Source organism: the organism of the source record quoted next, unplaced genomic scaffold (genome assembly GCF_019419815.1).
Source record: "Pyrus x bretschneideri cultivar Hongxiangsu unplaced genomic scaffold, Pyrus_bretschneideri_v1 Contig57, whole genome shotgun sequence".
NCBI lineage: Eukaryota > Viridiplantae > Streptophyta > Magnoliopsida > Rosales > Rosaceae > Pyrus > Pyrus x bretschneideri.
This window is the reverse complement of record NW_025999795.1, coordinates 1,536,228-1,560,518: the sequence shown is the minus strand read 5'-3', so window position 1 is coordinate 1,560,518 and position 24,291 is coordinate 1,536,228. Positions and strand designations below refer to the sequence as shown.

Genomic DNA, 24,291 nt, shown 5'->3' with positions numbered 1-24,291 from the left:
CCATAACTGATCAAGTCATGTTCGATTATTTCAGTTCGGTTTAGAGTTTCATAGAAACATTTCATACATCTTTTAACAACGTGACAATTTGTATTCATTTTTCGAAAAAGAAAGGAGAGGATCAACAAGAAAAACCCTGCGTGAAGAAAGTTTCAAATGACATATCTTATGAAGGGACAACTTGCCCAACTTAATATTAAAATTTCAAATGATATATCTTATGAGGGGACAACTTGCCCAAACTTAATTATATTATTAATTACATATCCAATGTCTATGACAAGCTTGTGCTTTTGTGTTGCACGGGCGGGCTAAATGACAATTACATTGCTAATCAATTTGTCATAGATTTTGTCTTTCCATGTAATCCCATGCCATTAGTGGACAAGTAGCTGGATTCGCTTTAAACTGTTTTTAAAATTACTGAAAACATTTTCATTAAAAATGTTTTTGAACTAATCATTAGTGAAGACGTAAGTGGATCATGAAAAAAATACTTTTAAGTGTTTTTGGAGTCCAAAAACATTTTATACAAAAGCTGTTTCAATCGTTTTAAAAGTATTTTCAAGCGAACTCTAATAAACTTGTTTAAGATTTAATTTCTTTTCTTATTCAACTACCCTCATCAAGAAAGATGTCAAACAATGTTTTCAAATTTTCAAATCACATAATCTTAGGCACACCATTTTTATAATTCTTTTTTTAAATGTTTAACCATAATTTATTGAGATTAGCGATTTAAAATATTGTGGCTAAAAGGTATGGTCAATTGCAATATTTAAATAAGAGAACCAACTTTTTCTTGTTCTAATTGCTCTCCTTGAACATGATGACATGATTAATTATATTAAGGGCGGAGGTTACGAAATATGCTGAGAGAGAAAACCTTTTCTCTTCTCTTAGGGTTTCTGTTCCGTTTGTTTATTCGTCGATGAAAGACATGTAACCAATTGCCTTGCGAGGTTGGCAGGTCATCTGGTTCGGACAAACTCCATCCCTCACCTGCATCTTGCTTCGGAGTTGCAGTAAAACTAGTCTTGCCAATGGAAATTAATTTAACTGAAGAACTGGTGTTTTTTTATTTGAATTGCAATTTTGATTTATGCATGCTTTCTTTTGTGCAGAATTTGTGTTAATAAACTTTGTGGTATCTTGAATATAGGTTTTTTTTTTTTTTTTTTGGGTAAATTTTTTCTCATCATCCTCAAATGGTGATAACGTTCATCGTCTTATTTATTATTGTTGAATAAGTTTAAATTTTGAGATTTCTGTTTATTCACTAAACTCTGCTCATCCAATATTCTGGGCGTGATAATTAGGGTGAAATTATAAATTAAATTTTTTTAATAAATGAAATAAAAAGTTGGCAATAGAAATATGTGAATAGTAAAATGCTGATGTGTACAAGGTTAAAGGACGTTCATCAGAAACTAAAATTCAATAAGGTTTCAGTTATAGAGAAGTGATGACTAAAGATGGGATCCCAATATTTAAAGGAAGAATCTCCCACACGCAGCGCGGCTAGTTGTCTAAGTCATGATTCATGCTTTTAGATGTTCTTCGTTTGTTTGTATACGTGTACTATTAAAAAGAGAAAGGACCTTATTACTGATAGATTCATAGATATAGTCATGTCTAATCGTGTTTAAAGACTAATCCAGGTGTTAAACCAGTAAGTTTAATTAGATTCACGTTCGGTGGGGCAGAGACTCTTGAAAAGTAATTTCTCACTACAATAGTTAATAGATATCGATATTTTACGAAACAATCTAATGAGTGCTAATTATCGAAAGCATTTGTCGAGTATTGTTGATGTAATTTGTCGAGTACTATTGTGATATGTCTAGCATATATTACATCAAATACTAGATGACCACAAAAGAAATTCATACCAAACATTTGGAGAATTCTCAAAAGAGATTCACATGCTTCTTTTCCAGCTTTCGGATGGTCCTGGAACCACCTTGATGCCAATGTACATGACCATTGAACTCATAGATATAGTCATGTCTAATCAAGTGTTTAAAGACTAATCCAGGTGTTATGAGTAGGCTTCATTAGATTCACATTCGGCAGGCCAGAGACCCTTGAAAAATAATTTCTCACAACACTAGTCAACAAATATCAACATTTGCCAAAGCAATCTGATGAGTGCTGGCTATCGAGAGCATTTGTCAAGTGTTGTCGATGCAACTTGCTAAGTGCTTCTGAGATACGACTATCATGCATTACACTGAACCGTAGGTGGGCACAAAACAAAACTCGTACTAAACATTCGGAGATTTCTTAGAGGACCTTTGCATGCTTGTTGTTCAGCTTTTGGATGGTCCTAGAACCACCTTAGTCCCAATGTACATCGCCTTTGGATTCATATACATAGTCATGTCTAATCAAGTGTTTAAAGACAAATCCATGTGTTAAGCCAGTAAGCTTAGATTCACATTCGGCTGGACAGAGACCCTTGAAAAATAATTGCTCGCATGCAGCACTAGTCAAATGTGGAATATGGTGCCAACATGGACCCATTCCCAAATATATTTAATTAATTGCCACCATAAGAAAAGACCACGTGTGGCTGTGGACCTGATTTAGTCATCGATCATTGATCTGAACCATATTTTAGGAGTAGCATTATGATCATGATCATGCTCAATCAGGTCCTAAAGAGTGAAAAGCTTTAGGTCCCATCGATGTTTGCTTGTAACAATTAAGCCAAACGAGTTTTTCACACTCCTACAAAATTCGTTTCGGACCCTTCAAACAACATTTTCTCACATAAACTAAATAGTAATGTAGTGATGAATGTGCATTGGGATCAAGGTGATTTGAGGATTACTCGAAATTCAAGAAATATACTTGTGAAGGTTTTTTGATGACCTTTCAAAGTTTGGTACGAGTTCTCTTTGCGTTTGCTAAGTGTTTAATGTAACGCTTACTAGGCATATCTTAACAAGTTGCGTTGACAACAATTAATTTTTTTTATCAAATATCACTCATCAATTACTTCATCATATGTTGATATCTATTGACATGTGCGCAACATTATTTGGTTAACGACAACAAAACTACTATGTATTCAACAAAATGACTCAATGAACAAACTAAAATCTCTTTCAAATGTTTCGCGTTCTATTTTTACGTAAGAAAACTTATAATTTAACATTTGAACTCTTCAGAAATATATGATAACTTTTTCCAAATGTTAGTAAACAAAAAAACAAAGACAGCAAGCTTTGAATTTTCTGACAGAAATGACAAGTCACAAAACAATGTTGAGTCGAATAGCTGTCAATTACACGTGTTTCTTTTGTCCGTATGTGCACTGTGCTCTCTGGGCCATAACTTCCCAATCAATTTTCACCCGTTCCTACATTTTTCCATCCTTTTGGACCTTTTTGTTGAAATGTCCTACGATTGTATTCATGATAAAATATGAGTTTCAATATTTTAATATCACTTCAACTAATACCGATACCTTTTGCAACAAAATCTCACACCTAACGAATTGTGCAGGTGGTAATTATTAATTTGGAGACAACATCGGTATTGTTGGAAGTGACCTGTATGGTCTATTTCTCTGATAATTCTACACTTTTCACACCAAAATTTTTCTCCCCACAAATAAACACTTCATATATTGTAACGGTATTTATCTCAAAATGTCTCGTGTTTAATTCATTTGATTATTGAGTTCGATTGTTAACTTTTCTAAAAACAAATAAAGTCTCAGCCGTTGATCTTTGTTGATCATCAGAAGATACTTTCTCTAAAGACAACGGCAATATTTCATAACTCTAACTTAAGAACAAAAGGTGTCTTAACATATTTCTTAGTTTATAGATATAATTGTAAATCGGACATAATATGCGCCTGCACAGTTTAATACGTTCGTCTGTATTGCTCATCAAAAAATACTTTCTTTGAAGATGAAAACTCTAAACTATTTACTCTAAATTAAGGACAAAATGAGTTCAACGAATTAGTTTAGTTCGTAGATATACTTACGAAGGCATACAAAACAAGGCCGGCACAGTGCTTTGGCAAAACTAATTGGTTCCACATATATTGGATCCGTCGTAAATTCTTACTTTAATTAGACACTGGGAGTCAGAATTTTTTTATTTTTTTTAATTAGAAATATGTAAGAATTACATGTAGGTGAGGTTTTGAAAAGAAAAAAAAATCAACATTTGGTTGTGTGAAATTACATTTCTACCCCATATTTCTTATTCATGTTTTGTTTTAATTAAAGAGTTAAACCGGTAATTTCATAGAATTTTAGTTGACAATGAGTGTTTTATCAAGTAGTAGAGATTATATTAATTTCTTAAAAGTTAAAACTAATGTTTGATTATGACCATTTATTATAAATAAAATCCAGTAATTATCCATATCCGAGTCACCATGTTTATCTTAGACGTTCTATAAATTAACGTACCACCAAAACAATGTCAATGAGAAGTGATAGCAACAAACATTGACAAAAAAAAAAAAAAAAATTGATAGCAACAAAAAAACACAAACCGTCGTCGTTTGCGTAAATTTTGTAAGAATACGAATTCGTCGATAAAAACGACGTTGATGATCACGACTCTAATTAAATCGTAATCGCATCCAATTCCAACCCAAGCCACTTCTTTTGGGTTGTATACGACAATGAGAGGTCTTTATCAATAGGTGTAATCTCTTGCATGTTTACATGCAAAATACAAAACAACTTTTACGACAAGGAACAATTTTTAATATGGCGCATTCTGAGTTCAATTTTTTATATTGGTGAATCACACGATGTTCGTTAGGAGGAGGCTGAGATGTCTCTGTGAGTCTTTGAATCCCTAAAATGGTGGACTACCATGACAAAACCACATATTGGTCCTTTTTTTAAAAAAAGAAAAAAAAATAGATTTGGGTACCTAAGCATTTGTGTGCACGTTTAACTAAATGGTAATGCTAGGGAGACCGAATTTTTAAACCAAATGATGTGTCACCAATATAAAATAAGCATGTTAATTAACACTTAAATGATAATCCAATCATCAACAACCATATCATTTCGTTTATCTAATTTGATTTTAAAATTTTATCTCCCTAGCTGCCTAGCATTACTCTTTAACTAATCATCATCATTCTCCATTATACGTAGTGTCTTTTTCATTATCACTACGATATAAAGTAAGATAAACTGTCGGTTGTGTAACTTTAGTGAGAATACGAATTATGAACCTAATAGAACACAAACAAATTCGTCGATAAAAACGACGATCATGATCACGATTCTTATTAAATCTTAATCGCATCCAATTCCAACCCAATCCATTTCTTTTGGGTTGTAGACGACAAGTCTTGTGTGGTATGGCAGGTCTTTATCTATTGGTGTAATTTCATCTCATGCATGATTACGTGCAAAATCTAAAACAAGTTTTACAACAAACTCAAGTTATCGTTTGTCGATGTATCAATCAATATAATCTTACGAAGAACAATTTTGAAACTTGCTTATTTAAGCATTTGTGTGCACATTTAACTAATCATCATTCTCCATTATACGTAGTGTATTTGTCATTATCAACTACGATATAAAGCAGGGTAAATTGTCGTTAGTTGAAAGTGTTTGTCTAAACTATTGAAACAGTCAATTAACCCATCACCGTCATATTCAATGAAATCTTATCCACCTTGCTGTCAAATACTAGCACAACTTTACTTCTAAGAGTGAATCACGTGATTGTCATGTGCCAGTATTTGACAGCAAAGTAGGTGAAATTTCATCGATCTGACAATGAGAGATTAATTGGCTATTTTTGAATAGTTCAAGAGATTAATTTACCAAAACAAATGGTTATAGTCAGTCACAACTGAGGTAATAGTTTAGGAGGTCAAACGACAGTTTCCTCTATAAAGTATAACAGCATAAATGTACTTTACGAACTATCAAACTTTCAATATGTGAGCATACTATTACCTTTGTTTGTCATGAGAATACCATTTGGTGATATAACAATCCGATATGCATTCTTATGTGAAAAATAAAACGCATAACAGTGTGATTGTTTTGGTCGGTTTGTTTACTTCTAAAAGTACATTGTATTCATTTTTTTCTGTGTGAAAACACATGCATTTTGGTAAGTTATCGAACTACCTAGTAGTCAAAGACTCAACATTCGTAACCTTCATTTCTTATATATACTATATATGTTTACAATACGAGAGATTTTTTAATGTGTTGGAAATATAACTTGGTACATCAAATGTAAAGTTGAATTTTTTAGTTATTTTTAAGTTTCAAACCAATTAATACTTGCTGTATTTATTAACGGTCTTTCCAATACAATGAAAAATTCAACCTACTACACATGCTTGGATTTGGAAAACCGGAATTTCCATTGGGTTGGTGAAAGTAAACAAGTCGTCGCAAGGAGTCCGCATGCGTCGAGTCTCCACTGATTTGGTACAGAGCGTATCGTATTGGGAGACGACCCAAAGTCCACGTGGCGCCTGGACTTTTTACTGTTAAAATCCCACCTAACATCGCAGTGGTTGGTGGCCACCAAATCCCCACCACGTGTGTGTTTCCCTGCTGTCCCCTTAAACCAAAAAATAAAAAGTTAAATCGAAATAAAAAAGAAAAATTAATGAAAAAAATTTTAAAATTTTGAATTTTAATGATAAAGACAAAATAAAGAGTATCAAAATTGACTTTTTAGTGTAAAAAACAAAAGGACAAGGATTGTCTGCCCTCTTACTTCCGGTGACCTCCTGTTTTGTGTGGTCACGGTTAAGCCACGTCAACATTTTATATTATCTTTTTTATAGACAAAATAAGACAAAAAATAAATAGTAATATAAAATGTTGACGTGGGTTAACCGTGACTACACAAACAGGACACGGAAGGGCACCGAAAGTGGGAGGGCAGACAATTTTTGTCCAAAATAAAAACTAATGAAAATTACTTAAAAATTTTGAATTTTAAAGATAAGAACAAAATAAAAGGTAAAATAAATAGGATCGGGATTAATTTTTTAATGTAAAAATATGATTTTTCATTAAAATAAACAGTATCAGAATTTTTCGTTAAAATTTCAAAATATAAATTGCAAAAGTGACAGGGCAATTTTTTGAATTTGTGCGAAAATTTACGTCGTTTTCGAGGTTAGGTTGAAAAGTCTGTTGGGCATCCGTACTTTTCGGTATATTTGATACAAAGGAGTCCTTATAATCTGGTTTTCAAAAAGTGCCCTAACTAATTCTATATTTTTATGATATAGTCCCTTTGATTTAGACAGCTGAGTAGCTGGTCCCATCCCAAACTCCCAAAGACCTACCATTGCATAGGGTGTGGGAGTAGGTGAGGACACGTGAGTTGCAGCTAATTATTAGAAGGTTAAACAAGAAGATTACAAGGTAAGCTGTAATTAGCATGAGTGACGGTGCGAGTGACGGATCCGTGATTTTCACTTAAAGCGCTTTGATAACTATTTTGTTTTAACTTTTATTTTTTTGGATGAAGTTTTGTTTTAACTTTTTTTTTTAAATGGAATTGAAATCTTGTTTATTCATTATTTTTAGCTTTCAATTTTCAAAGACAATAAAAAATAAAAATTTGAGTTTTCAAAAATTGAGTTTAAGTTTCACTTTTTATTATTTTGAAAATTAAATGTGGTTACTAATTGAAAAGTAAAAACGAAGTTATTATTAAACAACTTTTTAAGAAAAAATAACAAAGAAAAATAAAGTAATTGTAACTTCTCATAGTTCTTGGTAAACAATGACGTTTTTTTTTAGGTCATTAAAAATAAAGTGTGTTGATAGCATAACCTACTGAGCGATATGATACATCGACATCTGTTGCTGACAGTTGTTAAGAGCGAGATGACATACAGACAACTGTTAAGTGTAGTCGACAAACCTTGCCGATTGTTGTTGAGCGAAGCATTTCGTTGAGCACCGCATGATTGTACACTAGCGATCAAGTAGCACCGAGTGAGACATTCGTCCGTTTCTTTTCCAGCGTTCCCGGGATCTTCTGTCATCGTTATCCATTTGTTTGTTTACCCATGAGAAATACATGGATGAGTCGACTTGAACATTAAATCTTGAGAAAATCACAAGTTATTTACATGATAAAAAAAACATAAAATAATAATAAAAACGCTAACCATCTCAGTATCTTTTCCAACTAAATAGAAATCAAGTACCGCTGAACCAACTTGTCATTCATGAGGGGTCACTTTTATTTCTGTTTTATTATTAAACTTCTTAAATTTGGTCTTTTGTCAGGATAGACTTTTCAAAATGTGGAGTAATTAAAACAAAATGTGGCCAAAATTTCGGTGGATAGAACAATCCAGAAAGAGAGGTCAACATTTAATCTTATCGATCGTCATTAATTTCGTATTTAATTAGCAGATCACTAGAACCACAAAAATTAAATTTCGAAATCGAGAAAAAGGACTTTTTAGCAAAGTTAATTAAAACCAACTTTTACTGTTGGCCGCGTATGAAATCTGCTGGCCGCGTATTTCGTCACTTGCAGCATCACTAAGAACTAGGTTAATTTACCAAATTAACCTTTATTTATTTAGAGAAAAATAAAATCTGATTGAAAATTCCTTATTTATGTAATGACATAATTAGCACACAAATATGATAAAGAACAACACACAGATTAACACAAGGATAATGTGATAGGATGCGATTGGTACTAAAACAACTAAATCATTTTTACTTTCACTATTAAAATGATTATTTGTCGATCGTTATCTGATAGAGGCGTAGTAAGAAAAATAAAAATATGTATTAAGTCTAATGTTTGACACACACGAATCTTATTTTAATATGAAGTTGTGGGACTCCTTGAGGGTTGTAAAAGTTGAATTAAAGACCAATGTCACATCCCAGCCCTCCCTCGCAGTGATATTGTCCGCTTTGGCATTCCCCCTCTGGACTAGGTCACAGCAGAGGGCTACCGCACGGTTTTGTCTTTGCAAGCCGCAGCTCCAAAAGGCCTCACTGAAAGGTACATGCTGGCAATGGATATATAAGGCCCAAAGACCACGCCCTCACGGGCGATGTGGGATACTACAATCCACCCCCTTAGGGAGCCCGACGTCCTCGTCGGCACACCACGACCGTGAGTCTGGCTCTGATACCAAATTGTCACATCCCAGCCCTCCCTCGCAGTGATATTGTCCGCTTTGGCATTCCCCCTCTGGACTAGGTCACAGCAGAGGGCTACCGCACGGTTTTGTCTTTGCAAGCCGCAGCTCCAAAAGGCCTCACTGAAAGGTACATGCTGGCAATGGATATATAAGGCCCAAAGACCACGCCCTCACGGGCGATGTGGGATACTACAACCAACCTCTAACTAAGTAATCAATTAAATATTATCGATGCAATTTAAATTGGATTTTAGTTGAAACATAAAAGAAAAGAAAATAAAACATTTTGATTTCCAAGGACAAACTGGTAATTCAAGCTTCAAAACCCGGAATAACATGGAGAATTTAATTTTCTTTATAAATAAAAGAAACCGGATTACCGGTAACCGTCGTAGTTATCCAAATCAACAAATTACCTACCATTTTTTTTTTTTTTTTTTTTACCGCGGAGGTCGGATCCGAACCTAGTCAGATCTGCAGGCTCGGATACAGCGAGAGGCGGCCGGACGCAAACAGAAAAACATCAAAAAGCAAAACCCGAAACGAGTTTATCTAATTAAAGAAAAAATACCTTCTCTCTCCTCTATCTCATACCCAAAGTATTTCACGCGGGCCCCAGCCATCAGCGGCTGTCGCGTGCCGCATCGGTTACTGCCCACGTGGCATTTTGCAAATTCTGAGCTGTACTCGTCACTTCAATAAAACAGTGAGTGTTTTATTTGTAAATAAGGAAAAAATTTTAGTTGTGACGCGAATACAGATGATATATTATGTGTTCTTACATAAGTGGTGAACAATTTTATTTTTTAATTTATTAACTTTTTAACACCGATATCTTATCATTTATATAACAATACGTGGTGTACCACTCTCATGTGACATTCATACTGAAAAATCTCACGTCAATAAGGGGTTTTAAATTTGATATTTGTCAAAGATGAATTTTTATTACTAATTTATTATGATATTAAATCTAACTTCACTGACGTAGATAATATTATTTTGTTTAAAAAATCAAATAAATGAAACACTGAGCGTTTGGTAAATTAAGGCCCGGTTCCCTCCCCTTCCTGTGGTCCCCACACTCCCCTGTTTTTCTCTCTCTAGCACTTAAACAGTCCGCTCCCTCTCTCTCTCTCTCTAGAAAACCTGCCTCTGTTTTTTTCTATAAAATCATCGCCCTGAGAGCCTCATAGAAACCCAAAAGCTGAAAGGGCCGCTCATATTCCTGGTTGTGCTGCCCCTCTTTCTCCCTCTCCATCTCAGTTTTCTCTCACTATTTTCCGGGAAAATCACTTTCTCGCTTGTTTTCCGGGAAAATTGAGATCGGGAACAGAAAACACCAGCGAATTTGTTGACCTTTTCTCCCCTTCCAACTTCCAGCCGTTCACCTCCCCAATCTCGAAACGGTGTCGTCTACAGATCTCAGAGGAAAATCTCAGTCGCTTTGTTAATCTGGATCTAATCCTGTGGTAGTCTTCTAATCAAGTTTCGTATACGGGATTAAGATTCCTGAAACGACTCAGATTCTAAGCACATATTTTATATATATTTCTATATAATTATTATTATATATTTGCAAATTATCGGCATCCAATCCGATTCCATTTCTGAATAATGTTGGCGAGCACTGGCGGTTCCGTCGTTCAGCTCCGAACCAAATCGTCACTTCTGCCGTCGCAGCTCAATGCGACGCCGGTAGCTGGGCTCTGCGGGAGCAGGGCGGCGGTGACAACCTGCTCTGCTTCCCGGAAATCTAGCAAGGCTCTGGCAAAGAAGTTCTTCGGGACCCGATTGAGGGCGTCCGGATCCGAGAGGCTCCATTTGTGGCGCTCCGACGGTCCAGGTCGCTCCCCAAAGCTCCGAGTCGTCGTACGCAACATGCTCTCCGCCGTTCCAGAGAAGCCCCTCGGGCTATACGACCCGTCGTTTGATAAGGACTCGTGTGGTGTCGGCTTCGTCGCCGAATTGTCCGGCGAGGTCAGCCGCAAAACGGTACGCCGTCGTGTTTGTTTATGCTGGTGGATGTGAAAATTGCTAAACGCACGTTTATGGTGTCGTTTTATTTATTTACTTTTTTGTGTGTGTGGTTTTTTAGATTACGGATGCAATTGAAATGTTGGAGCGGATGACGCACAGAGGAGCGTGTGGGTGCGAAACGAATACTGGTGATGGAGCTGGGATTCTCGTCGGTGTTCCTCACGACTTCTACAAGGAGGTGGGGATTATCTCTAATTTTTCGGATTTTTTATTTATTTATTTAGTATTTTTATGTATTATTTTTGGCGGGTTCTAATGAGATTAAATATTTAATGTTGGTTAGTTAGTTGGTGAAGGTCATGTGCTCGTAACTGAAATTCAAATCATTTTTCTCCTAGATTATTTTGTTATAAAAATAGAAAAATCTTCTATATAGATCATATCCTTTTCTGAAATTTCTGTTTCTGTTTAGATATTAAATTTTTTTTTTTGGTTATTTAAATATATTAAACGTGCATGGTAATTTTCTGTGATTTTTTTTTTTTTTGGAAGAAAAGAAATTAGTATGAATTTTGGATTGAAGAACATTTAATTATTGTTGAATGTATCCATTTGAAGTTATGGTTTCATCACCAAGTTCTGCATGCTCAGCACTGATAGTTGTTGCGGGTTGCTCTTTTTCAGGTTACCAAAGATGCCGGATTCCACCTTCCCCCGGCAGGGGAATACGCTGTTGGAATGTTCTTCTTGCCTGCATCTGAGAGTCGAAGAGAAGAAAGCAAAAGAGTATTTGCAAAGGTATAATCTTATGATTCCACTGACGCCCGTCAATTTGAGCTTTATCACATTGTTGAACTCAATACATTTTTTTAGTTTGTTTAGAAAAATGTGGAGATGAAAATGGAATAATTTCATATAATTTCTTATTGGACGGCGTCCTTCAGAATTTTTTGTGGTGTGCATCAGTAGGACAATGCTTAATTTGTTCGTGTCATTTTGTTGTTAGGTGGATCTTTTTTGTGTAAATTTGTTAATTACTATCCCTAATTGTGACCTTCATTTCTTGTCCGATGGAATTTATGTGAAAATTCTTCATATGTTTTCAGGTTGCAGAGTCCCTTGGACACACTGTTCTTGGGTGGCGATCTGTCCCAACAGATAACTCAGACTTGGGGAAGTCTGCTTTGCAGACAGAACCTGTTATTGAGCAAGTGTTTCTTACTGCAACCCCAAGGTCAAAACTTGACCTCGAGCGACAGGTATTTTTTCCCATGTCGTGAATCAACCATTGGAGGTTTAGTGTGGGGTTGTCTTAGAGAAAAAAATTGAGTAGTTTAATTTCATATGTGCTTGATAATATGATTCCGTTTTACGTTTCCTTCCTTCCAGATGTACATATTAAGAAGGCTGTCAATGGTTGCTATCCGAGCTGCATTAAACCTTGAACTTGGTGGCGCTAAAGACTTTTATATATGTTCGCTTTCCTCAAGGTTTGTTCTTTAGATATTTCGTATGCTTTCTTTTTCACGAAGTTTTATAATTTGTACGATCATTTAATTCAATCTGTTACTTGATTTTATGTAGAACTGTTGTGTACAAAGGTCAGCTGAAACCTGTTCAGCTGAAGGATTACTATTATGCAGATCTTGGCAATGAAAGGTTTACGAGCTACATGGCCCTGGTAAATATTTTATCCATTCACTTGTTATGTTTCTCCACTAACTCCATGCTCCACAAACAGCGTGGGAACAACCAGTAACTGAAGAGGTGCAAGGTTGAGGAATGACTTCTGAGGCATTGAGGTTTGAATGATCTCTTAAGTTCATCCACTCCCTTGATTACTAATTGAAATTGGATGCTGGATTGGATGCATTGGGTGAGTTGGTAAGAAACCTCATTATCAAGTAAATCATGTTTGCAGAAACTTGGTGCAGTGCTCTCTATGATCAGTTGTCGAGGATGAAAATTACGAATGAATGGTGAAAAGGAAATTGTGTTTGGTTGAAGTATAGCTTAGGGTTTCAAATTGTACTTGCCCTGCAGTATGCTTTTGACTGGGGCTGCCTGAACACAATTTTGTGTGTGTTGTTTTAGGCTTTTATTATCAGGTTTCCATATTATGAATAAAGAATATGGAATTGTACATGATAATATTTGTTCTTTTGATTATTTGTGCAGGTTCACTCACGATTCTCAACAAATACCTTTCCCAGCTGGGATCGCGCTCAGCCTATGCGTGTCATTGGCCACAATGGTGAAATCAACACCCTCAGAGGAAATGTTAACTGGTTTGTTTTTTAGCCATTAGTGGGTTCTGTATACATTCCTGCTCATTCATTTGATGTCTTGTGTGCCTTGTACCCTTGTCAATATTGGATGTTGTAATTTCCTGACGTTCTTGTAAAATGTACTCAGGATGAAGGCTCGTGAGGGATTGCTTAAGTGTAAGGAACTTGGTCTATCAGAAAATGATTTAAAGAAGCTGTTACCCATTGTGGATGCCAGTTCTTCGGATTCAGGTGAGTTTATAAAACTTGAGTTAGCATGTGCATGCACGTCTACATTCTTTTAAAATGACAAGAGCGTGTTTGGTTATCGGTTCCATTTTGCGTGTCTGATTGTACAATCACTGTTCCATAATGCAGGAGCTTTTGACGGTGTTCTTGAGCTTCTGGTTCAAGCTGGAAGAAGTCTCCCTGAAGCTATTATGATGATGATTCCTGAAGCATGGCAAAATGACAAGAACATGGACCCGGATAGGAAAGCACTGTATGAGTATTTCTCATCTCTCATGGAGCCATGGGATGGGCCAGCTCTTATATCATGTAAAATATGCTCTAAAATGTTTTTGACTTGGTAATACATTTACATCAGTTACTACTTTTGTGTACTTATGTTCTAACAAATAATTGTTTCAGTTACTGATGGACGCTATTTGGGAGCTACACTGGATCGTAATGGACTCCGACCTGGTCGATTTTACGTCACCCACAGTGGACGCGTGATTATGGCCAGTGAAGTTGGCGTAGTGGACATTCCACCCGAAGATGTCAGCAGGAAAGGAAGACTTAACCCTGGAATGATGCTTTTGGTGGACTTTGAGAATCACGTTGTTGTGGACGACGAAGCCTTGAAGCAGCAATATTCGTTGGCAAGGCCGTATGGGGACTGGCTTCAAAGGCAAAAGATTGAGCTCAAGGACATTGTAGATTCTGTTCATCAATCTGACAGGGTCCCTCCGTCCATAGCTGGAGCTATTCCTGTAAGTTGACTTAACTATATATGCAAGTCGCCTTTGTTGTTTTTTCTTAGATTTTGTTATGTGGTCGATTCTGACTTTTATATATCATTTGTCTTCTAGGCATCTACTGATGATGAAACTATGGAAAACATGGGAATCCACGGTTTATTGGCACCACTGAAAGCTTTTGGGTATGTGGTTCTTGCTTGTCTTACCTATTGTTATAGCCTTTTTGACTTTCATGTAACTGAAATATTTGCCCACTCTGCAGTTATACAGTTGAATCCTTGGAAATGTTGTTGCTTCCCATGGCAAAAGATGGTGTAGAGGCTCTTGGGTCGATGGGAAACGATACCCCGTTGGCTGTTATGTCTAATAGAGAAAAGCTTACATTCGAGTATTTCAAGCAAATGTTTGCTCAAGTAACAAACCCTCCAATTGATCCCATCCGAGAGAAGGTAGTAACTTCTATGGAATGCATGATTGGTCCAGAGGGTGATCTGACAGAAACCACCGAAGAGCAATGTCGCCGTCTCTCACTCAAAGGTCCTCTTTTGACCATTGACGAAATGGAAGCAATCAAGAAAATGAACTATAGAGGTTGGCGCTGCAAAGTTCTTGATATAACTTATTCCAAGAAACGTGGTAGGGAAGGATTGGAGGAAACCTTGGACAGGATTTGTGCCGAAGCGCGTGAAGCAATAAAGAAGGGATATACGACACTTGTTTTTTCAGACAGAGGTATGGCCTGTATATTTATATTGCCATTGAGTTGAAAACTTTAAGCACTTGATTTACAACTATGTTTTATTTACTTGTCGCTGTTTCAATGTGCAGCCTTCTCCCCAAAGCGTGTTGCAGTAAGCTCCCTCTTGGCTGTTGGCGCTGTTCATCAACATCTAGTTAAAAACCTTGAACGCACACAAGTGGGGTTGATAATTGAATCTGCTGAGCCACGTGAAGTTCATCATTTCTGTACACTGGTTGGTTTCGGTGCAGATGCTATCTGCCCATACTTGGCTATAGAGGCCATTTGGAGACTGCAGGTGGACGGAAAGATCCCACCAAAAGCTAATGGGGCAATATACTCCAAGGATGAACTGGTTAAAAAGTACTTCAAAGCAAGCAACTACGGAATGATGAAGGTTCTTGCCAAGATGGGGATATCTACTTTGGCCTCTTACAAGGGTGCACAGATTTTTGAAGCTTTGGGTCTTTCATCGGAAGTAGTTGAGAGGTGCTTCGCAGGAACCCCTAGTAGAGTTGAGGGTGCAACATTCGAGATGCTAGCTCGTGACGAACTTCATATGCACGAGTTGGCGTTTCCCTCTCGAAGCTATCCTCCAGGAAGTGCAGAAGCAGTGGCACTGCCAAATCCTGGGGATTACCATTGGAGAAAAGGTGGTGAGGTTCACCTAAATGATCCTTTTGCTATAGCGAAGCTTCAAGAGGCTGCCAGAACTAACAGTGTTGCTGCATATAAAGAATACTCCAAGTTCATTCATGAATTAAATAAAGCCTGCAATCTCCGGGGTCTTTTGAAATTTAAAAACACAGAGCAGCAGATTCACTTGGATGAAGTGGAACCTGCTAGTGAGATAGTTAAACGGTTCTGTACTGGTGCTATGAGTTATGGATCAATATCATTGGAGGCGCATAGTACACTGGCCATTGCTATGAACAGAATTGGAGGAAAGTCAAATACAGGTTTGTTTTTCAAATCTTTACTTGGAACTTTTCTAATACATCAACTGTTGCTTCTTTATATTGCTAATGAATTTTTTTTACCTTCCTAAAGGTGAGGGAGGCGAGCAACCATCTCGTATGGAGCCTCTTTCAGATGGTTCACGGAATCCAAAGAGGAGTGCAATTAAGCAGGTTGCCAGTGGGAGATTTGGAGTTTCAAGTTACTATCTGACGAATGCTGATGAACTGCAGATAAAAATGGCTCAGGTACATAATTATATATACACTGGACCTTGGATTTTTCTTCTATTTTTTCCTATGTTCCTACATTAACTGTTTCTTGGAGTTAACTTAAACTGAACTTATTTGTCTTCCACAGGGTGCCAAGCCTGGTGAAGGAGGTGAGCTTCCTGGACACAAGGTTATTGGAGACATTGCAGTGACGAGGAATTCTACTGCCGGTGTGGGTCTTATCAGTCCACCTCCCCATCATGATATCTACTCCATTGAAGACCTTGCGCAATTAATTCATGATCTTAAGGTATGTTCCGTTTCAATAATGAATCCTATAAACTGCTTCTCCTGCTGTGATATTGCTTCTACTGCTACTGCTTGTGGAGTAATGCATTTTTAATTTGGATCTTAATTCTGTTCTAATGATCTGCAGAATGCTAACCCAGCAGCTCGAATTAGTGTCAAGTTGGTATCGGAGGCAGGTGTTGGAGTAGTTGCTAGTGGAGTTGTGAAGGGGCACGCAGACCATGTTTTGATCTCTGGACATGATGGAGGCACGGGGGCCTCTAGATGGACAGGAATTAAGAATGCAGGGCTTCCATGGGAACTTGGTTTGGCTGAGACTCATCAAACCTTGGTTGCTAATGATCTTCGTGGCCGGACAACTCTCCAGACTGATGGTCAACTAAAAACTGGAAGAGATGTTGCCATAGCTGCACTTCTTGGTGCGGAAGAGTTTGGTTTCAGCACTGCACCTCTGATAACCCTTGGCTGCATTATGATGCGGAAGTGCCACAAGAACACATGTCCTGTTGGCATCGCAACTCAAGATCCTGTACTTCGTGAGAAGTTTGCTGGAGAACCTGAACATGTTATTAATTTTTTCTTTATGATAGCTGAGGAACTCAGAGAGATTATGGCGCAGCTTGGTTTCCGTACTATAAATGAGATGGTTGGTCGTTCAGATATGCTTGAAGTTGATAGAGAAGTGACTAAAAACAATGAGAAGCTTGACAATATTGATCTATCTTTGTTACTTCGACCTGCAGCAGACCTTCGGCCTGGAGCTGCACAATATTGTGTTCAGAAACAAGACCATGGCTTGGATATGGCTCTTGATCACAAGTTAATTGCTATGTCTAAAGCTGCTTTGGAAAAGGCTCTTCCTGTATATTTTGAGACACCAATTTGCAATGTGAACCGTGCTGTTGGAACAATGCTTAGCCACGAGGTGACAAAGCGTTACAACAGGGCAGGGCTTCCTGCTGACACCATTCATATCAAATTTAGTGGAAGTGCAGGGCAGAGTCTTGGAGCGTTTTTGTGTTCTGGAATCATGCTTGAGCTTGAGGGTGACAGTAATGATTATGTTGGTAAAGGTTTGTCTGGTGGAAAGATTGTAGTTTATCCTCCCAAGGGAAGCAAGTTTGACCCAAAAGAAAATATTGTCATCGGTAACGTAGCTTTATATGGTGCCACTAGTGGTGAGGCATACTTCAATGGAATGGCAGCAGAAAGATTTTGTGTTCGCAATTCAGGGGCTAAGGCAGTTGTCGAGGGTGTTGGTGATCATGGCTGTGAATATATGACAGGTGGCACTGTTGTTGTGCTCGGGAAAACTGGCAGGAACTTTGCTGCTGGTATGAGTGGTGGTGTTGCCTATGTTTATGATGTGGATGGACAATTTCGGTCTCGATGTAATCCTGAGCTTATAGATCTTGATACACTTGAAGAAGAAGATATTCTGACTCTTCAAATGATGATACAACAACATCAACGCCACACTAACAGCCTGCTGGCCGTTCAAGTACTGGCTGATTTCGAAAATCTTCTTCCTAAGTTTATCAAGGTTATTCCAAGAGAGTACAAGCGTGTTCTTGCAGATATGAAAGAGGAAACCAAACAGGAAGATGAGCCAGAGCTTGAAGAGAAAGATGCTTTTGAAGAACTTAAGAAGTTGGCGGCTGCATCTTTAAATGGGAAATCCAATCAGGTAATTGAATTATTTACCCTTATTATATAAGCATGAATACGCATCTCTCTTTGACTTTCTCCCTCTCTCCTTTTTGTTAGACAAACAAAAGAACTTTTGTTTTGTGGGGATCTCTCTTCTGATTTGTTTTGATGAGTATAATGTCAGTTATATGTGGAACATCTCTGATCTTAGTAGCATTCACATTAGCTTCGTCTTAAAGTGTTCATATCATTACAAGCGTAATTGGTTTAAATTTATATACAGAAATATGATTATTTTGAGTTTGCATCCCAGTAATCTCAACGGATTCTGTAATCTTATATGAGAGTTGAATTTTGCTGAAGGTAGAAGATGCTGAAGCATTGAAGAGGCCTTCTCAGGTCACTGATGCTGTTAAACATCGCGGTTTTATTTCTTATGAGCGCGAGGGCGTTCAATATAGGGATCCTAATGTTCGGATGAATGACTGGAAGGAAGTTATGGAGGAAACTAAACCTGGACCACTTGTGAAGACTCAGTCAGCCCGTTGCATGGATTGCGGAACTCCTTTCTGCCATCAGGTAAGAACTTGCATATTTTTGTTGGCTCTTTTACCTGTTATCGAGAATTATCTAGTTATGGACAGACTACCTCCTACCAATTACTGAATATGTTCATTTAAAAAATTTGCAGGAGAACACTGGATGCCCTCTTGGTAACAAAATACCAGAGTTCAATGAGTTGGTGTACCAGAATAGGTGGCGTGAAGCATTAGAGAGACTTCTTGAGACCAATAACTTCCCCGAATTTACTGGTCGGGTTTGTCCGGCACCATGTGAAGGTTCTTGTGTTCTGGGTATTATCGAGAATCCTGTATCTATCAAAAGCATAGAATGTGCCATCATAGACAAGGCTTTTGAGGAAGGGTGGATGGTGCCACGACCTCCCGTAAAGAGAACCGGGTATGGTTTTCTTCTCAGCCTAAGGGTGATGCTATCTTGTATTGTCGGAATATATATTTCATTTCGCAAGTTTTCTGTGCATGAATCATTAGTTTGATATTTTTTATAATTGCAGGAAAAGGGTTGCCATTGTAGGAAGTGGGCCAGCTGGTCTAGCTGCTGCTGATCAGCTAAACAGAATAGGCCACACAGTGACTGTGTATGAGCGTGCTGATAGAATCGGAGGGCTCATGATGTATGGAGTTCCTAATATGAAGACTGATAAAGTGGAGATAGTTCAACGGCGGGTTAACCTTATGGCTGAGGAAGGTATCAACTTCGTGGTTAATGCTAATATTGGAAATGATCCCTTGTACTCACTTGATAGGCTTCGAGAGGAGAACAATGCCATTGTTTTAGCTGTAGGAGCAACGAAACCCAGGTAACTTGTAATTCTAAATGCTAAATATGGTTTATAGCAATGATTCATTCGTTTCATAAGTTTTATTTATTTATTTATTTTATTTTTTATTTTTTGTGCAGGGATCTTCCTGTACCAGGGAGAGAGCTGTCCGGAGTACATTTTGCAATGGAATTTCTACGTGCAAACACCAAGAGCTTATTAGATAGCAATCTCGAGGATGGTAACTACATTTCTGCCAAGGGGAAGAAAGTTGTGGTAATTGGCGGAGGTGACACTGGCACGGATTGCATTGGAACATCCGTTCGCCATGGCTGCACTAGCATCATAAATCTGGAGCTTCTCCCTGAGCCACCACGAACAAGGGCTCCAGGAAACCCTTGGCCACAGGTTGGATTATTGTAAAATCTTGTGTTTTTCATTTTTAACTCGCTCTTGATTGGATGCACTGATTAACCAAGGTTTTTGTGACGTTGAATGCATATTATTACATGTCTTGCGTATTTATTTTCTTTACTTTGTGTTTGCAGTGGCCTCGTGTATTTCGTGTGGATTATGGGCACCAAGAAGTTGCAGCTAAGTTTGGCAAAGATCCAAGAACTTATGAGGTGCTGACAAAGAGATTTGTGGGAGATGAGAATGGGGCCGTGAAAGGACTTGAGGTGGTACGTGTCAAATGGGAGAAGGATGAAATTGGGCGGTTCCAATTCAAGGAAATCGAGGGATCTGAGGAGATCCTCGAGGCTGACCTCGTCCTACTTGCAATGGGGTTCCTTGGACCAGAGGCGGTTAGTGTTTTGAATTCCTATCCACTGACATTCAGGCTTTCTTGGAAATTCGAATACATGTTTTGCTCACTAGGTTTTTCTGTGTGTTCTGTTCCAGACGGTAGCAGAGAAGTTGGGTTTGGAACGTGACCAACGCTCAAACTACAAGGCGGACTATGGTCGGTTCTCAACCAATGTGGATGGGGTATTTGCCGCTGGGGATTGCCGGCGTGGTCAATCCCTTGTGGTGTGGGCAATCTCAGAGGGAAGGCAAGCCGCTGCACAGGTTGACAAATACCTCTTGAACGAGGAAGAAGACCGCACCATCAGCAACGGGAGCCATCCAGATCTTAGCAAGCGGCATCAAGACCTCAGCAAGAGAAACCCAACAGGTAGCAGTAAACACACGGTGATGACATAGACGACTCGACCATCATCCAAGATTATTATTGTTAAAGAACCTAAACAGCAGCAGCAAAAATCATACGCAGATTGGCATGTTTCGGTTTCGGAAGGATTTTTCGCAATCGATTCATGGATTCACCACTGCGATGGAGCTGAGGCCGGAGGGAGCAGCAGAAGCAGGAGGTGGTGGCTGAAGAATCAAATTAGTTTGCAGCGGGAGCTGGATATAGGGTTTTTAAAATATATTATTAATTTGTTTATAGTTTTTCCCGGTTCTTTTTGCGTGGTTATTATTAAAAAAATAAATGTACAGTTTTGGTTTTTTACCAATTATTTAAAATTTATATGGTAAGGGAAATTATTATGTTTAAGACCAGAAAAAGAAATTAAAAGCGGAATTATGAAATTATGACATTAATGCTTAAGGCCAAGAAATATTCTGTACAAAAAATGTACAGTTGGCTCCTTAATGATTCATTTAAAAACTTAATAACAAACATCATTCGATGATTTGATCTTCTTTATTGCATCCAAGCTTGTAAGTTTTTGTTTCGTACATTCTCTTTCAAATGCATCCACCCAACTGCAAAATGAACAAAATCATCGCACCAGAAAGATACTACATCCAAATATGTTGTTATAGATAAGTAAAATTTTGCTCACAAGTATGGCATCTATTTCGTTGGCTGTGACCGGTGTACGTTCCGGCTGAAGAGAAGCTTTGCCTCCGACAGTTGTGTTTTTCAGCGGTGCGGGGACATCTGATCCAAGTGCCAATTCATGTTGAGTTTTTTAAGCAGAACCTAAACAGAGAATAGAAAAACTTGAATAGAGATGTCTAATCACGTCTTCCGTAAAGCACAAGTAGCCTCTGACGTATCTTTCCCATCTCTCTTTCTCTTTCTCTCTCACCTTTTCTGTTTTGGGTTATCCACATGTTGGGAATTCTTGGTTGCTCTTTATTCATCAACAATTTAAATGTCTTTTGGACCACTTGCCCAAACAAGCCCACTGAGGGATAAATCCACAATCCTTGTGTACGATGTCCAACTACGTCGTCTGTCAAACACAAATAAGCGGGATTACTTTTGCTCAAAGAGAATGTAAGAGAAGTTTTCATGTCTCACTCGACCCACTTAAGGAAGGAGTATTGATCTTTGTATTATAGTTGTACCTACATGCAGTCCAGCGGTACAGTGGATATGATAGTGCACCTAATCTGACGGTCGGACACAAAAATTATTCCAGAAGGAGATTCGCTTGGTTGCGACACGTGATTTGGTGCGTTCGGGCGTACTGAAGAAATTTTCCCTATTTAGGCCCAATATAGGCAGCCAAATAAGGAAAGGGATCTTCTCCGGATTCTTTATTTCTAATACATCAAATTAGGAAATTCTTGCAGTTAAAAATTGATCAACAGTTACAAATAGGGATCTACTTTAAAAGTTATAATAATTTCAGCCGTTTGATCAATTTTCAACTACATGAATTCCCTGATTTAATGAATTGGGCCCTGATTTGATGGATCAGAAGGAATGGATCCAAAGAGGATCTCTTTCCTTCCGATAAAACTTAGACAACCACCACGTGGCTCCGCAACTCCATGACACGACGCCGTATCAACAGCCACATTGTGTTCCCCTCCTGCCTCCTTCCTATTCTATTTCACCCCTCTTTCGCAACAACGGGCAAGGAAAAGGAAAAGAAGGACAGAAATCAGCAAAGATGGCGATCAATCTGGGCCGTCTATTTTCATCAACGACCATCCTCTCAACCTCCACAACGGAGCCTCTAACTCGCGCCGCCTTCAACTCAGTGAGTCGGCTCCTGTGCTCGTCAGCCTCGCCATCGCAGACCCAGCACGAAAAACCCAGCAAGGAGCAAAGTGAACCCGTCGCAGAAAAACACGAAAATCAAGCTGAAGAAGAAGACGACGACGACGACGACGATGGGTTGGTGAATAAAGAGACCGGCGAGATCGGTGGGCCCAGAGGGCCGGAGCCCACCCGTTTCGGCGATTGGGAGCGAAACGGTCGGTGCTGTGATTTTTGAGTTTTCTTTTTTCCAGATTTGACCAAATCGTGGTAATAATGTTATGTAATTTTTTGTGAAATTTTAGCTTGGAATTGGATGAATGAAATAAAAATGGTGATCGTAATCTCTGGTTATTTGTTTGTCTAAATTAGCTAAAATTAACTCGAAACAGCACCTGATGAAAACCAGGAACGAAGAAACTTGGATTTTGATTGGGCTTTAGTCTTGTACATGTACAATTGGCCAGTACTCGGTGAGGTTGATTCGTGCGCTTCGGCACCCTTGCCGAAGAGGGGGATCCTTCGGAGGGGGTGGTTCGAGGTCGATGTAATATGGTACAAACATCCCCAATTCTGCAGTCCTTTCAAAGTTTGAATTACTGTTTTCAATTTCGTCCGTAAGTGCATACCATAGGAAAATATTCGCATGTTAATAGTGTTTGATCCAACAAGTCATTCCTTATCGATCAGTTTGGAGATTGGCATCTCATTTACTTTGTAATTGGTAACTGGTTTTAGAGGTACTTTTCGTCTATATGATTCCTTGTTTGGATGAATCCAGGGTATCGCCCGCACGTAGGCGAGGGCTAATCCCTCGAGCTGGGTCGGACCCCATTCGGTGGGCAAGCTCTCCCAATGCTGGCTTCTCCGTTCACAAGGCTCGAACTCGAGACCTTGCTTAAGGGGAACAGGCTCCTTACCACTTGAACCACCAGGCGTTGGTTCTATTTGATTCCCTTCGTTCACTAGTCTCAGGCAAAGTATATAACATCACTGTATCAGTATTCCTAGAACGACAAAAGCACAGGTAATGCACCTAGGGAAACATGAATGTCGAATTTCTGTTTTCGGTTGGTTCTTGAGAGGCAAATGAGCTTCATCATGCCATCCCTGTTATATTTAGGACTTGAACATCAATTTTTGTCCGAGTTTGCATCTCATTGTCTGCAAATGCTTGTTGAGATTCTCCATTCAGTTTGGTTGTACTTGGCAAGATAAGGAAACCAGTCGAACATGGCTAAGAGTTGAGATACAGTTACCAAATTGCGTGGCGCGGAAGTGATTAAATCTTTTGTTAACAGCATGGAAGCATCCTGGTAAAACCCTAATCCTTGTGCATATCATTGCTCTCATCTTGTTTTCGGTTTTTGCAGTGATTTTCATAGTGTCCTCCAAATTTTGTGCGTAGTTTCTTTCCGACTGCAAGTGTTAGTTTGGGAAAAGAAAAGCTGTTATTTTGTGCTTATAAAAGCTGATTTGGGAGCTGAAGTTTGATTTGGAGAGATGCTTATGGAACATTGGTTGGGTGAATATGCAGGCTTCAATGTATATCACAGTCGCAGATCCATAGCCGGTGTATGAGTCGCAATCGTCCAGGCATAATCATCCAAAGCGATCAAGACCTGCCATGGAAATCGTTACCAAATTTCGTTTAAAATGGTTGTAATAAAACTGTGAACGTAGGATAAC

General features: G+C 38.4%; 2 protein-coding genes across 2 annotated transcripts; both read left to right on the top strand.

Annotated features, from left to right (window-relative positions):
• The first annotated feature begins 10,326 nt into the window (after window positions 1-10,326).
• Window positions 10,327-21,159, top strand: LOC103941488 (glutamate synthase [NADH], amyloplastic). The gene is made up of 22 exons (XM_048571103.1): window positions 10,327-11,154; window positions 11,258-11,377; window positions 11,824-11,937; window positions 12,246-12,398; window positions 12,529-12,629; window positions 12,724-12,820; window positions 13,318-13,427; window positions 13,555-13,658; window positions 13,785-13,964; window positions 14,058-14,401; window positions 14,501-14,571; window positions 14,652-15,121; window positions 15,218-16,087; window positions 16,179-16,333; window positions 16,446-16,607; window positions 16,734-18,293; window positions 18,620-18,835; window positions 18,948-19,216; window positions 19,332-19,637; window positions 19,739-20,006; window positions 20,147-20,404; window positions 20,502-21,159. The coding sequence occupies exons 1-22, from the start codon at window positions 10,777-10,779 to the stop codon at window positions 20,802-20,804; spliced, it is 6,609 nt and encodes a 2,202-aa protein (XP_048427060.1). The 5' UTR covers window positions 10,327-10,776; the 3' UTR covers window positions 20,805-21,159.
• Window positions 21,160-22,446: 1,287 nt separating this feature from the next.
• On the top strand, window positions 22,447-22,956 carry LOC103941487 (succinate dehydrogenase assembly factor 4, mitochondrial-like). Its single transcript, XM_009351687.2, has one exon. The coding sequence runs from the start codon at window positions 22,514-22,516 to the stop codon at window positions 22,838-22,840; it is 327 nt and encodes a 108-aa protein (XP_009349962.2). The 5' UTR covers window positions 22,447-22,513; the 3' UTR covers window positions 22,841-22,956.
• The last annotated feature ends 1,335 nt before the right edge of the window (window positions 22,957-24,291 follow it).

Excerpts from the sequence above, each read along its gene's own strand:
- LOC103941488 (XM_048571103.1), top strand. The coding sequence starts at position 10,777 with ATGTTGGCGAGCACTGGCGGTTCCGTCGTTCAGCTCCGAACCAAATCG. Across the intron at positions 11,155-11,257 it reads GCGAGGTCAGCCGCAAAACG|ATTACGGATGCAATTGAAAT; the intron begins GTACGCCGTCGT and ends GTGGTTTTTTAG. Across the intron at positions 19,638-19,738 it reads GTAGGAGCAACGAAACCCAG|GGATCTTCCTGTACCAGGGA; the intron begins GTAACTTGTAAT and ends TTTTTTGTGCAG.
- LOC103941487 (XM_009351687.2), top strand. The coding sequence starts at position 22,514 with ATGGCGATCAATCTGGGCCGTCTATTTTCATCAACGACCATCCTCTCA.